Consider the following 14024-nt stretch of genomic DNA (forward strand, 5'->3'; position numbering starts at 1 on the left):
GGTGATCCTGGAGTTGTGCTGCAACTGTTTTTTCCAGAACTTTTGACAGAAATGGGAGATTTGAGATGGGCCTGTAGTTGGAGAGGACTTCTGGATCAAGGGTAGGTTTTTTTAATGTTGGTCTGATGACAGCAGTTTTTAATGCAGATGGGATATGGCCGGCCAGGAGGGAGTGGTTAATGATATTGGTGATGAGTGGAGAGACAGCAGAGATGTTGGCCTTCAGCAGAGCTGTAGGGAAGGGGTCTAGTGCACAGGTGGATGGCTTCATTTTCCTGATGACGTCCTCCACCTCTTCCTTTGTGATGCTGGAGAAGGAGCAGAGGGTCTGGACAGAGTCAATCGGTGGGTCAGCAGTTTGAAGGGGCAGGGCAGTAGTGATGGAGAGGTGTGAGCGGATGTTATTCACTTTTTGTTTAAAAAAGTTGATGTGCATGTTGCACCTCTCCGTGGTGACATCAGATTGGGATGGTAAAGGGGGTTTGAGAAGGTGATGAACAGTTGAAAAGAGCTGTTTGGAGTTACCAGGGCTATTGTTGATTATTGCGGAATAGAACCTGGACCGTGCATTATTCAGGGCTTCAGCATATGCCCTCCCGTGTTCCCTGTATGCCTGTTTGTGAACGGTCAGACCAGAGGCCTTGAGTCGCCGCTCAAGGACACGCCCAGCAGCCTTCATTGTACGTAGTTCACTGGTGTACCAGGGTGCGGAGCGCGAGAAGGAGACTGACCTCGATGTTAAGGGGGCATGGAGATCCAGGAGACTGCTCAGGGACTGGTTGTATAAGTCCACTGAGTCAGCAAGAGAGAGGGAGTCAGTTGAGCCAGAGGAGAGATGTTGAAGGTCCAGGGCCAGGGCATCCATGTTGATATTTTTCACATTCCTGAAGTGGATCTGCCGCTTTGGTTTGGTGTGGGAGGAAGGAAAAGGGAGCTCCATTGACACAACTCTGTGATCCGAGACGCCAAGATCATAGACCTGTAGGTTGCTGATGGGGGCGGAGTTTGAGATGACCAGGTCAATTGTGTGTCCTCTGGAGTGTGTGGGGGCATCAACATGTTGTTGTAGGTTGAGGGAGTCTAGCAGCTGAAGAAAATCAGCAGCGGGCTGGCATGAGGGGGTGTCAACATGAATATTTAAATCACCCAGAATGATGGTATTGGCAGAGGTAGTACAGAGTGTTGTGAGGAGATCAGACATTTCCGGGATGAAAGCAGAGTTGGGTTTAGGGGGCCTGTATATGAGTAGAACAGTCATGGGATGGGGGGGCTTGCATGTGAATGCAAGACATTCAAAGGAGGAAGTTGTAGGCAGCACCATGGGGGACAACTCCAGGTCCTGTTTGTGGATGACAGCTAGGCCACCACCACGTCCAGTTCTGCGGGCTGCCTCCAAGTAACTGTAGCCTGGGGGACAGGCTTCGTTTAGGGCAGAGTAAACCTCTGGCTGGTGCCAGGTTTCTGTTAGACACATGAAGTCAAGTCCTTTTTCCCTGATATGCTCTTCAATCAAGCTGGATTTATTATTCAAGGATTGAGTGTTGAAAAGTTCAAATTTAACCAGTGACTGTGGAGTTATTCTCTGTACAGGTCGCAGAGCCTTAAAATCCACTCCGCGCAGGTTGGAATCCACTCCATGAAATCTATCCAGCCGGGAGTGCGGGGATCTCGCGATGTTACGTCTTTTGCCCTCAGCCGTCTCAGCGGACCTAATGGATGTGATGAAGCCGGCAGGCTGACCATAAATAAAGTTTCTCCCTGAGCCTCTGTGGATATATCGAGGTCTACGCAATAGTCCTAGCTGCTTAATGGTGGAAATACAGGGTGGGATGGAGCGATTGTTGTACTTCAGCAGCTGTGGGGCGAAGTACGTCAACATCGAACCTGATGTTGAGTGATGTTTGCCTGTTAGCAGCTAGGTACGGACCCGACGCATCTGGGGAAGAGCTGGGAGGCAGTGCAGAAAATCCACGAGACAGTAGAGACAGCTTAGCAGGTTGACCAGGGCATATTCCTCACCAGGATCGCCGAAAAAAAAACCGCCAGCAGTGACCAGGAAAATGTCACATCAGCTACTAGTTTTTAGCCGTTGTTTTTAGCCGTTACTAGGGAAACCAAAATAACAAGTGAGCTACACGGCTCTTCACAATAACACTGGAACCACTAAAGACAGTCCATAAGCTTGCTTTTCGTCGCTGATGTAGCTTGGGAACCAAGTAGAGATAATATGTCAACAAAAATCACTTTTTAAGTAAAATTGTTTGGAAAAGCGGCGAACAGACAGCGCCAGCGTCCTCTCCGTTTGTTGCCTAGATACAACTTAATGCATATGCATATGCATATGTAGCATTAAGCCGAGTAACGTGTGAGGAAAACCTTATCATTCAAGACTACGCAGCCAAAGCCTTCTATTCGAAACCAGACATCGACATTTCCCTGCAAAAAATGGAACCATTCATTGCAACTCCACCAGCAGAAATAACTTCAACCCTCAAAATATGCCTCCACAACATTCAAGGTCTATGTCAACACATGGAAGACCTTAAACATGACCAGAGAATCTTGAGTGCTGACATCATTTGCGTGACAGAAACATGGCTGGAACAAAACACCTCAGTCGATTCCATTGAAATGCCAGGTTGGACTTTTAATCACAAACTCCGGTCCCAATCCTACCATAACATGACCCAATTCCAAGACTTGGTAAACAAACGGCACGGTGGAGTGGGCTACTACCACAAAGACCACATCACTTGTAACATTATACACATGCCATGCAGTGACTTGGAAGCCATCATGTTTAATGTTCAGCCTTTGAATTACAATTACATTGTGCTGTACAAACCGCCATCATATAAACTCGCCTTATTCAAACAAAATCTCGCTTTGGTAATGCAACACTTTAACCAACTTTCAGGAGAAAGGTAATTATGGGTGACTTCAACGACAATGCCCTTGTTTCTAAATCTGCAGAAAATTTCATGCAACAGCAAGGTTACACCCAAATTGTCTCTTCTCCAACAAAAGAAAACGACACAACAATTGATCACGTATACATTCGTGACATTAATCCCACTGATATCAAAGTGCAAATTCTGTCCACGTACTACTCCGATCATGAGTGCCTCTGTTTAGATTTCCTTCTGTAACTGGTTAGCTCGTTTAGCTCGCAGGTTTTAGCACTACCCAATATTTCAAATGTTTTGTCTGTCTTTTCTATTTATTCAAATAAATAATAAATATTAAATATTATATATTTTAATTTTTTCCATTTTTTCTAATAAATAATGAATTTTCTCCCGATTTTTTTTTATGGATTTGCCCCTCTAATCAAAGCCATAGATATGATTTTTTTTTTAGCACTACCCAATGTTTTAAATGTTGTCTGTCTTTTATATTTTTTCAAATAAATAATAAATATTAAATATTATATATTTTTAATTTTTCTATTTTTTCTAATAAATAATGAATTTTCTCCCCATTTTTTTAATGGATTTGCCCCTCTAATCAAAGCCATAGATATGATTATTTTTTTAGCACTACCCAATGTTTTAAATGTTTTGTCTTTGTCTTTTCTTTTTTTTTCTAATCAATAATAAATATTATCCATTTTTAACTTTTTTTTCAATTTTTTCTGATAAATAATACATATTATCCATTTTTTACTTTTTGGATTTTAACTTTACATTTTCTCCCCATTTTTTTTTATTTATTTTTTTTATTTGCCCCTCTAATAAAAGCCATAGCTATTTTGGCCCTTTTCAGCATTTTTTCCCTATTCATCTATAACTTACAATTTACAATAAGGGTACATAGATAAGCTATTTGTTAATGCTTAGTTAATAACTCATAGCTAACGAACCATTTCTAAATACTTGCGTAATGCTTGGTTAGCATTAACTAAGTCAAACTAACTGTTATCCTTAGTTAATGCTAATCTAAGCATCAACCAAGTGAAACTAACTGTAATGCTTAGTTAATACCTATCTTAGCATTAACTAAGCATTACAGTTAGTTTCACTTCGTTAATACTTATCTTAGCATTAACTAAGTAAAACTAACTGTTAGGCTTAGTTAATACTATGGTAAGTATAGTTAACTAAGCATACTTAATGCCTAACCAATCATTACTTAACATTAAATACTGTTAAATACGCATTAACAAACCATTGATAACATTACGTAAGTATTAGTCCACAGATATATGATGTACCCTCATTGTAGTATGCTAGCCATGGATTTAGGTTTCCTTTTTATTCAATCTTTAAAATACCATTTGAATTTTTTTGATTTTTCCAAATTTATTTGCCTCTCAAAACCCAACCCCTCGTCCACGTCGTGAGAGGCGGAAACAGTGTGTCTGTATTCCAGGTCCATCCAAGACGCTGTCTGGATGGACCTGGAAACATGCTGGCCAACGGGGCTCTGGTAAAGCAAACCAATCGAAACGGTAGCGGACAAGGCGTTTGGGGCTATAACTCCCACACCGAACCTCTCACAGTCAAAACCTTTATATCCACAGGTTCACGGTAGCGTTTTGAACACATGCTTCGCGTTGTGCCGGCGAAACGCACATTTCTTGTCGCGTTGTGCCGGCGAAATGCACACTTCTTGGACCCCTGCATAACTGCTTGCAGTTCTAGTTAGGGGTCCAAGCCAACAGGTTGGATCCCTATTGTTTTTGTAAGGATTATTATACTTCACGCCTTGAAAGTGGGACTACAGCCCAAACCGTAAATGGTGCACACGCGCCAATTGAATGACTAGAACCAGGTCCGGCACCGCTACTCAGATAACCAAATCCAGACATGCCGGCCACTAGGTGGCGCTATACCAAGGAATACGCGTTTGGGGCTATAACTCCCACACCGAACCTCATACAGTCAAAAACTTGTACCCACATATGCACTGGAGTCTGCTGCATCTTTTGGCCTAGGCCACGCCCATTTGCGTCGATGAATGTTTTTCGCAAAATCGCGAAAACTGCAAAACTGTTTTTTCGCTACTCCTCCCACATTTCTTGACCAATCAACACCAAACTTTGCACACAACATCTTCAGACGCACACGCAAAGAAATCATAGACACTTTTTTGATCCGACCTTCGACGACGAAACGGTAGCGTTTTGAATATTTGTTTATTAGCTAAATTAGACGTGGAAAATCAAAAATCCAAAAAAATCCAGAATTAGACATCGGATCAAGTCCAACTTTTAGACACATGTCGGTGCTACCCTTAATGGCGTTCAATAAAAGAATCGGAATATTTCGCCATTAGGGGGCGCAATAAATGAGGAAATTGTATATCTTCTACAAAATTTCGCCGCGAAAACACTACACTGACTTCTCGCTACTCCTACCACAGTCAAATCCTTTGTATCCACAGGTTCAGGGTAGCGTTTTGAACACATGCTTTGCGTTGTGCCGGCGAAATGCACATTTCTTGGACCCCTGCATAACTGCTTGCAGTTCTAGTTAGGGGTCCAAGCCAACAGGTTGGATCCCTATTGTTTTTGTAAGGATTTTTAGGGGTCCAAGCCAACAGGTTGGATCCCTATTGTTTTTGTAGCGATTCTTCTTATTAGGGGTCCAAGCCAACAGGTTGGATCCCTATTGTTTTTGTAAGGATTATTAGGGGTCCAAGCCAACAGGTTGGATCCCTATTGTTTTTGTAGTGTTTATTATTCTTCCCCCCGTGAAAGTGGGACTACAGCCCAAACCGTAAATGGTGCACACGCGCCAATTACATGACTAGAACCAGGTCCGGCACCGCTACTCAGATAACAAAATCCAGACACGCCGGCCACTAGGTGGCGCTATACCAAGGAATACGCGTTTGGGGCTATAACTCCCACACCGAACCTCCCACAGTCAAAAACTTGTACCCACATATGCACTGGAGTCTGCTGCATCTTTTGGCCTACACAGCAAAAATTGGAGTGTTGAATTTTCGGTGTTAAACATTTCTGAGTTGTTTTTCACTCCCAGAGTGTAATTTTAACACATTCTGATTTAAATGGTGTTCAGAATTGGAGTTATATGACAGAGTTGATCACATCAGTGTTAACGCAACTCTGCAGAGATGTAATTAAAGGTTGGGCATGGAATTCTCTTTTTCGGCAATTTTTGCAAAATTACTTGAAATCCTTATCATAACCCACTTACAGACACTGAGTTAGAAGTATTGGCATGAAAATTAAACAAGTCAATCATCTGTGGAACGGGCAGGGCTCGAAAAACTCCAATGATTTCCAGAACCACCGAGTGGCATTGGAAGTTGTAAGTGCGTCAATCAAACGGTCGTACTGCACACCCCTCCCCCTTCGTGTATACCCAACCTTTAAGTTCCGCCCATGCATTTCACGTCTACGGTTGGAGACAGAGGAGGCAAGTCTGGACATTTTCTACCACTCATGCAATACTACACAGTAAGTGCATTTAAGTCAAATTTACTGAAAAATCAATTTATGCTGTGTATTTCAGTGTGTTTAATGCCAGGACTGATCAGCAAATTGGTGCACTTGATTAGCCACTTAGCAGACTATGCTAATTGGCTAAGCTAACCACGTGTTACTAAAACCGTCTCCTATTTCATCAATGACGATTTAACAATTCACATGCAAGTTTAAAGCGATAGAAAGACCAGCTTTATGATTTTTATTGTATAAATCTCGTTTGAGGCCGATTTTTGGGCTTCACTATGTTCATCGAAGGGGCTGCATGTCCGAACTTGTCCCTACACGCAGACGGGCGTTTCACGTGTCTATTTGTCGGTGTGACCGGTGTACCACTGTATTTGGTGACCCATCATCAGATTATGTGACCTGCAGTGTTTTCGGAAAAGGTATTTTCGGATAATTTACTTAATTAAAAGTTTATAAGTATTTGAAGTACTAAGTTAAAGCACAAAATGGCTTTTCCCGCAGTCTGCCCATTCCCGCCGTCCGCCCATTCTGACACGCATCGTAACTAAATACATCTTTAAAATTCTACCTGCGTTCAAAACATTTAACATATCTACACACTTGTATCTTCAATAAAATAATTTATACTTTATTCAGAATCACGGTTTGAGTTCCATATCGCTTAGTTTTCAGTTGATGGCATTGGACAGTGAGAACGTCAATCAAACCGTCATACTGCACTCCCCCTTCCCCTCACCCGTGACCGCTTCGTGCACGTACTCAAAGCTCGTGACCCAGAGCAAGCTTCTGTTTGTTGTTATCCTGCGGTAGCTACTGGAGCTAGCTAACTAGCTAATCCACATTTGGACCTAGAACTAGAAGACAACCCTAAACTCCCACGAGCTAGCCTGGCTCGCTCTTGCGCATTTGTGTTCGCGCTTGTGCATGATTGTGCGTCCATGTACTTGGAATGGGTGGAGTCAGCGTTGAAGGAGAGGGACCATTCGAGTTGTGTGTTTTCAAAATCTGCTGGCGTTTCGCAAATCCCATATCCAACCATTAAAACTCAACTTCACAGTCGCACCAACGTGAACCGCTAGCCGTCATGTTTATTGTTTAATGGGAAAGAAGGGTCGCATGGACTATACGTCATCCAGCTCAGGTTGCGTAGCCGTGCGTGTGTCGGGTCATTAGCATCTGCACCGTGGCCTGAGCACACCTCCCAAGTGTGCTCAGGCCAAGGAAGGGAAGTGGACTTGAGTACAGTTGATGCACTCACACTAGCCAAACAATCTAGACTTGAGCAAGGTACAGGTGTGAGATGCACCCTCACACACACACACATATTCTAGTTTTTACCGTTCTTCCATTTAAATGTTTATTTACTTTGTCAAACTTCCTTGCATGTCTCAGTAAAAATGCTGGTCCAGGTGAGGTACGGCCAACAGCAGAAATATGTGAAGTTGGAGGAGGATGAAGGACGGTTTGACTTCCTGCAATTCCATGAAAAAGGTTAGCAAGGCTTAGGAAAAAGGTTTAAAACCACACCCATGTTATTTTAAATGCTCATTCTGTAAGCTCCGTAATGTTGTGCATTCTGATGCCTTTATCAGCCTCTTTTAAACTATAAATAGGGTTAAATCGAAAAGTCAGTTCTGCAATGTGTGCTTCATATGCCGCTTTTCCACCGCACATGTAGCTCGACTCGACACAACACGACTCGACACGGTAGCAGCGCGGGTGCTTTTCCACCGCAAATAGTACCTCCGGGACGTGGGCGGGGTCGTCTGCGCGAAAGGGCCGTGACGTATTTTTGTACGCGACGCAAACAACACCTACGTAACCCACACATGGACAGAACCCACATAACAACAATGGAGAACATCGATGCGATGGTATTCGTGTTCGTATTATTAGCTGGCATGTTGAAGAAGTGGAATATGTTGGCTGCGGCGCTACTATGGCTGTTCTATCGTTACCAGCATGGTTGCCATGTCGCTCTCGTGACTTCGTCACACTCTCTGGCCAATCAGTGGCCGGCCGTCTGCCGACGTCACATTTTAGCATCGGCTCAGCCGCTTGGAACCTAGAGCGAGGCGGTACTAGAAAAAGCAGCCACTTGAGGTACTAGATCGCGGTGGAAACGCAAAAAAGGCGAGCTGAGTCGAGTCGAGTCGAGTCGTGTCGAGCTGGTACCATGCAGTGGAAAAGCGGCAATAGAGTGTAAAGCATAATATACACCAATACAGATAAAAAAAAAATGCCAATCATACATTTTTTAATTTGCCCTTAAGAGGGAGGGGGTTGTGAGGGGAAAATGCTCTAGGTCTATTGAATAATTATACAGTGCTGATATTTAATAGAAAGTTATTCGCTGTGAGGCAAGAAACACTGCTGACTTGAAAAGCACATTCAGTTTTATCTTATCTTTTCTAGTCATCGAGAGATTTTGCCTGCCCACTGATGCTAAAGTAACATACAAGGATGCAACAGGGACAGAAGTTGATGGAGAAATATTCAGCGACCTCGTTGGACAAGGCAATGTGGTGCTGACAGTTTTCTCAGATCAGGGTGAGATATAAAGGCAGGCATAATTAAGCACTACACCTTACAGAATATAATTACTAACATGTTTTCTATTCCTTTAGAATTCTCTGACAGCTCTTATGTTCTGCTTCTGGGCTGTCTGACTCAAGCTTCAGCTCAAGTACATCAACTGTGAACATAGATGAGCTCTATAGCAAGAGACAAAGAATCGAGGATACACGTAATCGTGATGCTGCGTCTGCCAAACAGGTTTCTTAATACTTCTTAATACATTTTTACACTCTTGAGTCTTTAGAAAAGCTTTTTATCCGCATGTTTGTTATTCTCATGTTTTTGTTTTTTATTAGTTGATTGAAGCTGTGCTGAGAGGCAAATCCGGAGGTGAAGAAGTACTACAGGAGTACCAAACAACAGAAACCCTGACAGATGCTGCAAGAAGACAGATGGTCAACATCCTGGTGGCTCACATGATTGACAATCATGGGTATGTTTCTTTCATATTGTCTTTATTTGTGCCAAATGACTGCATGGTCATTGTATTAAATGTACTCATTTACTAATTGAATATCTCCTCTCAGGCACCTTCCCACTAAAGAAACCAGAGAGGATTATGCACATGGGATAGTGATGCTGTTCCCTTCCCTCAGGGATCCATATTCCAAGAAGGGATATGTAATAGTCATTATTATTGTTTACACTTTCATGTAATGATAAAAAACTGTGTGGATGACATTGATATTTGAATTCCGTGAGATTGCTCAGGAGCCTGGTATGACAACACATTTCATTTATTTTTCATTTCAGGAACACTTCTATGATTCTGCAAGCAGCACAGGATACATTTCTTGGCGTCTGAAAACAGTCCAGAGGAAGATTCGTCAAGGATCTGCAGTGCCACCAAATAGCGCTATTTGCTTTTCTCCAGGAGGCCCAAATTTCCAAAGAACTGTTCATGTTGAAAGGCAGCTTGATGGTGATGCTTGCCAAAAGGCCATGTCTTTGCTCAACCATACACCAGACAATTCCCTGATTTTCCAGAAGATAAGAGAGACCTTTCTGCACCGTAAGAAGCTCGTTAATGACCCAGGCAGAAGTGTTGATATCCTCTCCAGCTTCCCAAGATTCCTGGATACAAAGGGATTGGTAAGTTTGAGATGTTTTAGAATGGCTAGAAATTGTAAAGTATTTCCTGTAGTTGAATATCTTCTTTCTTAAAGATGGACCAAGACTTCACTCTCCTATTTGATGATGACACATCCTCCAGGCTTCTTCAGAAATGGGATTTGTTCTTCAAGCCAAATGTCATAAAAGAGGCTAAGCAGCTCACTTCAACACCAGAGTTGCGTCACTTGGTGCAGTCAGCAGAAAGTCCCCAAGGAGATGATCTTGATGAGGAAACAAGTGAGTTTTTGTTTTAATGCATTTGCTATAATTGCAGTTGAACTCTAACTGCAATATTTCCTTTGTTTATTCTGTGTATCTCTTGAGCGTTGATCAAGAGATACACTCATTTTTGGATAAATGTGACTAATAGATGGATGACTGTTTAAAACTTTCTCATAATGCCTCCTTGTTCTCATTCAAACTTGAAAAGTATTAAATTTGAAGTTTTCAGTTAATTATTTTGTGTCTCTTGGTCCTCAGCCTACGACCAAGAAATGGCCTCTCTGTTGTTGCTGTTACATCTCCTTCCACCACCTCCAGGGGGACTGAAGTCTCCAAAAATTAGTGCATCTGATGCACTTGAGAGACTTGTTGTCTTTCATAAGGTATTTATATTATTACGTTGATTATAATAATTGTCACGTCACCTTCTTAGCCACATGTAAATGAGGGTTGCTAAAAAATTGGATGGTATTTTAATTAAGTCTTCATTCCCATCCTGCACTAGCCAATGAGAAGATGTATGAATAATCACTTCCATAATGTCTTTTTCTCTGTGGCTGTACATAATTCTTGTGTCTAATGTTCAGTTTTCATATTTCTACCCTAGTCATGCTGCAGTTTGGAGGAGCATCTCCGCAACCAGCAGGGTCGACAGCCATACCTCCTTGCAGTCGGGCGTCAGAAGAGCAAGATTGACAGCTTCTACATCACCATGGATAAACATCTCATCCCATGCAAGGCAATCCGCTTCCTCGGGGCATGCGATGAACTTTTCAAAGCACATTTTGTGTTTAATTTGTCTTACGATGTGGCACTAGTGAATTTTTACACGTTCCTGCAGACAACAGTGTATAACATTGATGTGGGGAAAATGAAGGAGTCGCCCAGACTTAGAGAATTGAGAGCGAGACTGCTTAACCATCCAGTAGCACTTACACCCTGTGAATAAGAAGCTATAACAATGCTGACCTGTTTCATGTGTCAGAAAAATTATCCTAGCAGTCAGCAGTTGATTTCACATTTAAGAGTTGAACATGGTTACTATCCTGGACCCAAGTTCAAATTGTTTTGTTCTCAGCAAAGTTGTAGGCATCAGTTCCTGACATATGCAGGTTTTCGGAAGCACCTTAATAGTGTTCATAGCAATGTTCAGCAAATTGCTCAAACTGTTTCATGTTCATTTAGTGAGTCAGTTGCTACTTCATTTCAGGCACATGCTTTGGAGTACCAATTTAACCCACAAAATCAATGTAGCTCTTCCAATGATTCAGGAATAACTAAAGATCCAACTAAAGAAATGTGTGCATCCATCGTGGCCAAATTACAGGGGAGTGGGATTTCCAACAGTTTGGTATCCTCAATTGTAGGAGATTTGGAGGAACTAACAAGTGAGCTTCGCTCACAAGCAAAGCACACAGCTATTTCTGCTTTACCTATAACTGACCCCAACATATCTGTGATAAATGAATCTTTTAAAAATTATGAAAACCCATTCACAAATTTGAATACAGAATGGAAACGAAATAAATACTTCAACCAAAAATGGGGCGTTGTCGAGCCAATAGAAATAACCCTGGGAGTGAGATATGACAACAGGAGAAATCCGAAATCTGGTGCTTATGATCAAGTACCTGTGAAGGATACTTTTATATATGTGCCGATTTTAGAAACATTGAAGTTCATGGGCAGAAATCCAGACATTTGTGTTTTGCTAAAGAGAGAATATAGATCAGAGCCTGACACTTATACTGACTTCTTTGATGGAAGTTATTTTAAAACTCACCCTTTGTTTACAGCTAATAGACATGCATTACAAATTCTACTATACTATGATGATTTTGAAACAGCCAATCCCCTTGGCTCCAAACGAGGAATTCACAAAATTGGCTGTCTTTATTTCGTTTTAAGAAACTTGCCCCCAAAATTTAATTCGGTTTTGATGAACATTCACTTGGTATCCCTTTTTCACACGCAAGATCTGCGCAAATATGGTTTTGATGTTATACTAGAACCGTTGATAAATGATATGAAAAAACTAGAAAGCCAAGGGCTAAGTCTTCCGTTTTCGGATGAGCAGGTATATGGTACAATCTGTCGGATCACTGGAGATAATTTAGGGATGCACACAATTCTTGGTTTTAATGAATCATTCAGTAGCCGTCATTTCTGTCGCCTTTGTTTGATTGAGAAGAATGACTGTCAAACGGTATTCAGTGAGGATGATCCTAAGGTGATCCTTCGTGGAAAAGATGTGTTTGAAATGCATTGCCAGTCTCTCCAGGAAAACCCACAATTGAAGTCAATGTACGGATTGAAAAAAATATCGACACTTAATTCATTGATGTATTTCCATGTTTGTAATAACTATTTTATTTGATATCATGCATGATCTTCTTGAGGGAGTGGTTCAGTATGAGATAAAATTGCTTTTTGGTTACCTCACACAACACTTTGTGTCAGAACAGGACTTGCTTTCCAGAATATATGGATTTGATTATGGATTTCTAGAACGAAAAAATCGTCCTAAGATTATTTTGGATAGTGCTGGCAATGGCATTAGTTTGAATTCTATTCAAACATTATGTCTTGTTAAAAACATCCCACTGTTGTTTGGTGACATTATTCCTGCAGGAAACCAAAACTGGAATTTGTTACTGTTGTTACTTAAAATAATGAACATCGTTTTTTCACCTTCTCTCACTCTAGGTATGACAATATATTTGAAGCATTTGATTATTGACCACCACAAGTTATTTAAGCAATTGTATCCACATAGAAACTTGATACCTAAGCATCATTTTATGATCCATTACCCATCTTCTATAAGGAAAATTGGCCCCTTATTGCATACGTGGTGTATGAGGTTTGAGGCCAAACACAAGATGTTTAAAAATTAGAAAAAAACATAACTAAATCACTCGCTAAAAAGCATCAGATGGCCATTGCTTCACACTGGGAAACCTTCCCCCTCAAACAAAATGAGTATGGGCCAATTAAATCTTATCACTTCGTAGATGAGAATGTGGTCAACAAGGAAATGCTTGAAACGATCTTGTCAAAAGATGTTTTCTCAACAAGTTGGGTTAAAGTTGATGGTATCGAGTATAAAGCGGGATTAGTTATTTGCAGTGCAATGGAGGAAGACATGCCAGTCTTTTATCAAATAAGTGAAATACTTTTGGTTGGAGATCACGTTATTTTTTTGTCTAATAAGCTATTTACAGAGAATTTTGATGAACATCATCATGCATTCAAAGTTGTGCGAAGTGTGGAAAGATGTCTTTTAAAAATGTCTGAGATTAGATTTGATAAACCTTTTGATATTCAAAGCTCATACAATGTTTTAGATGAAAGTTTGTATATTATACCTTCATTCACAATGTTGTAATTAAACTGACTGCAAGGAAGAATTGGCACAAATAAATTATTTGAAATGATATTGTTTATTGTAATTAATTGATATTAACATAAGTATATATTAAATTAATGAATAAATATTTAATAAATGTATTTTACATTTTTTCAGTGTAGATAATTTAAATTTAGGGAGTGAAATTAACACTACCCAAATAGTTAAAACGTACTTTGAGCAGTGTTAGTTGTCAAATCCCTTAGTGTTACTTTAACTCTGTTTTGCGAGTTAAAGAAGGAACTCTGGCAGTGTTAAATGTTTAACTATTTTGAAAGT

The 14024-nt window shown here is 40.9% G+C and overlaps 1 protein-coding gene across 9 annotated transcripts; it reads left to right on the forward strand.

Moving 5' to 3' along the window:
* Nucleotides 1-5946: 5946 nt before the first annotated feature.
* On the forward strand, nucleotides 5947-13760 carry LOC130386969 (uncharacterized). 9 transcript variants are annotated; one of them, XM_056595891.1, is made up of 9 exons: nucleotides 5947-6427; nucleotides 7817-7915; nucleotides 8840-9199; nucleotides 9298-9434; nucleotides 9529-9622; nucleotides 9755-10093; nucleotides 10168-10351; nucleotides 10595-10719; nucleotides 10924-13760. In XM_056595891.1, the coding sequence occupies exons 4-9, from the start codon at nucleotides 9394-9396 to the stop codon at nucleotides 11152-11154; spliced, it is 1014 nt and encodes a 337-aa protein (XP_056451866.1). In that variant the 5' UTR covers nucleotides 5947-6427; nucleotides 7817-7915; nucleotides 8840-9199; nucleotides 9298-9393; the 3' UTR covers nucleotides 11155-13760. The 9 variants fall into 9 exon arrangements, with proteins under 9 accessions (XP_056451866.1, XP_056451865.1, XP_056451861.1 ...); XM_056595890.1 differs by having other exon boundaries at nucleotides 10944-13760; XM_056595882.1 differs by having other exon boundaries at nucleotides 5948-6427; nucleotides 10944-13760.
* Nucleotides 13761-14024: the final 264 nt, after the last annotated feature.

Source organism: Gadus chalcogrammus, chromosome 8, assembly GCF_026213295.1.
Source record: "Gadus chalcogrammus isolate NIFS_2021 chromosome 8, NIFS_Gcha_1.0, whole genome shotgun sequence".
NCBI classification, from domain to species: domain Eukaryota; kingdom Metazoa; phylum Chordata; class Actinopteri; order Gadiformes; family Gadidae; genus Gadus; species Gadus chalcogrammus.

Bases quoted from the DNA above. Each gene is read 5' to 3' on its own strand.
- LOC130386969 (XM_056595886.1), top strand. From the start codon at position 11,298: ATGCTGACCTGTTTCATGTGTCAGAAAAATTATCCTAGCAGTCAGCAG.